Source organism: Egretta garzetta, unplaced genomic scaffold, assembly GCF_000687185.1.
Source record: "Egretta garzetta isolate BGI_Z169 unplaced genomic scaffold, ASM68718v1 scaffold220, whole genome shotgun sequence".
Lineage (NCBI taxonomy): Eukaryota > Metazoa > Chordata > Aves > Pelecaniformes > Ardeidae > Egretta > Egretta garzetta.
In genome coordinates, this window is record NW_009258414.1 from 2,285,017 (window position 1) to 2,285,656 (window position 640).

At 58.8% G+C, this 640-nt stretch overlaps 1 protein-coding gene across 1 annotated transcript in view; it reads right to left on the reverse strand.

Annotated features, from left to right (window-relative positions):
• The window catches only part of TNMD (tenomodulin), a 13,845-nt gene extending 13,235 nt beyond the window's left edge, over positions 1–610 (reverse strand). Inside the window, exons 1-2 of the mRNA XM_009642987.1 lie at positions 314–610; positions 57–191 (exon numbers count right to left, since the gene is read on the reverse strand). Coding sequence (XP_009641282.1) covers positions 57–191; positions 314–610 — 432 coding nt within the window. The remainder of the gene's footprint in view (positions 1–56; positions 192–313) is intronic.
• Between the last annotated feature and the right edge of the window lie 30 nt (positions 611–640).

Here is a 640-nt window from a genome sequence, read left to right on the forward strand (position 1 = left end):
AGCTCTGTCTGGGGAAGCAGCGCTCAGAAACGCCGGATCAGAGAGTTTTTACTTACTTTTCTGGGTGTTGGGTTCCAGAGATATTTGACCCCAAAAAATATCAGGATAAGGGAAATGAGGAGCACGCTGAAGAGCAGTCCGCAGATCTGGTATCGGGTGCAGGTCTTCTTGCGTGTCTTGGATGCTTCTGCCTAATTAATGAGAAAACAGCAATAGCCAGAGCTTGGCTGATGATTCAAGGAGGGATGAGCACTCACGCACATTAGACGCTTATCGTGAGGACACGCAGTGGCAAAGCGAGCCATGAACTTACGTCCACAAAGCGGCAGTCCCCCCGGAGCCTGCCGGGCCCCGGCTGCTCCCGCAGCGCTTGCTCTTTGCAGGGTGCAAGCAATTCCCACGCTTTTGGAGACGAGCCCGCACGAAGCTCTGCCGCATGGTGTCCGTCGGCCCCGTCCAGTGTCCCAGTTTTCCATTTAAGCTCTGCCCTCCGCTTCTGCCCCTGCACTGGTGGCTGGAGGTGCCCAGGCTGTGCGAGGGCTCCCGGCCCCTCCGGAGCCCTGGGGACAAGGACACTGCTGCTCTCGGGGGGCTGCTGGCCTGTGCTCATGTGTGCAGGGGGGCTTCTGCAGCGGGGGCA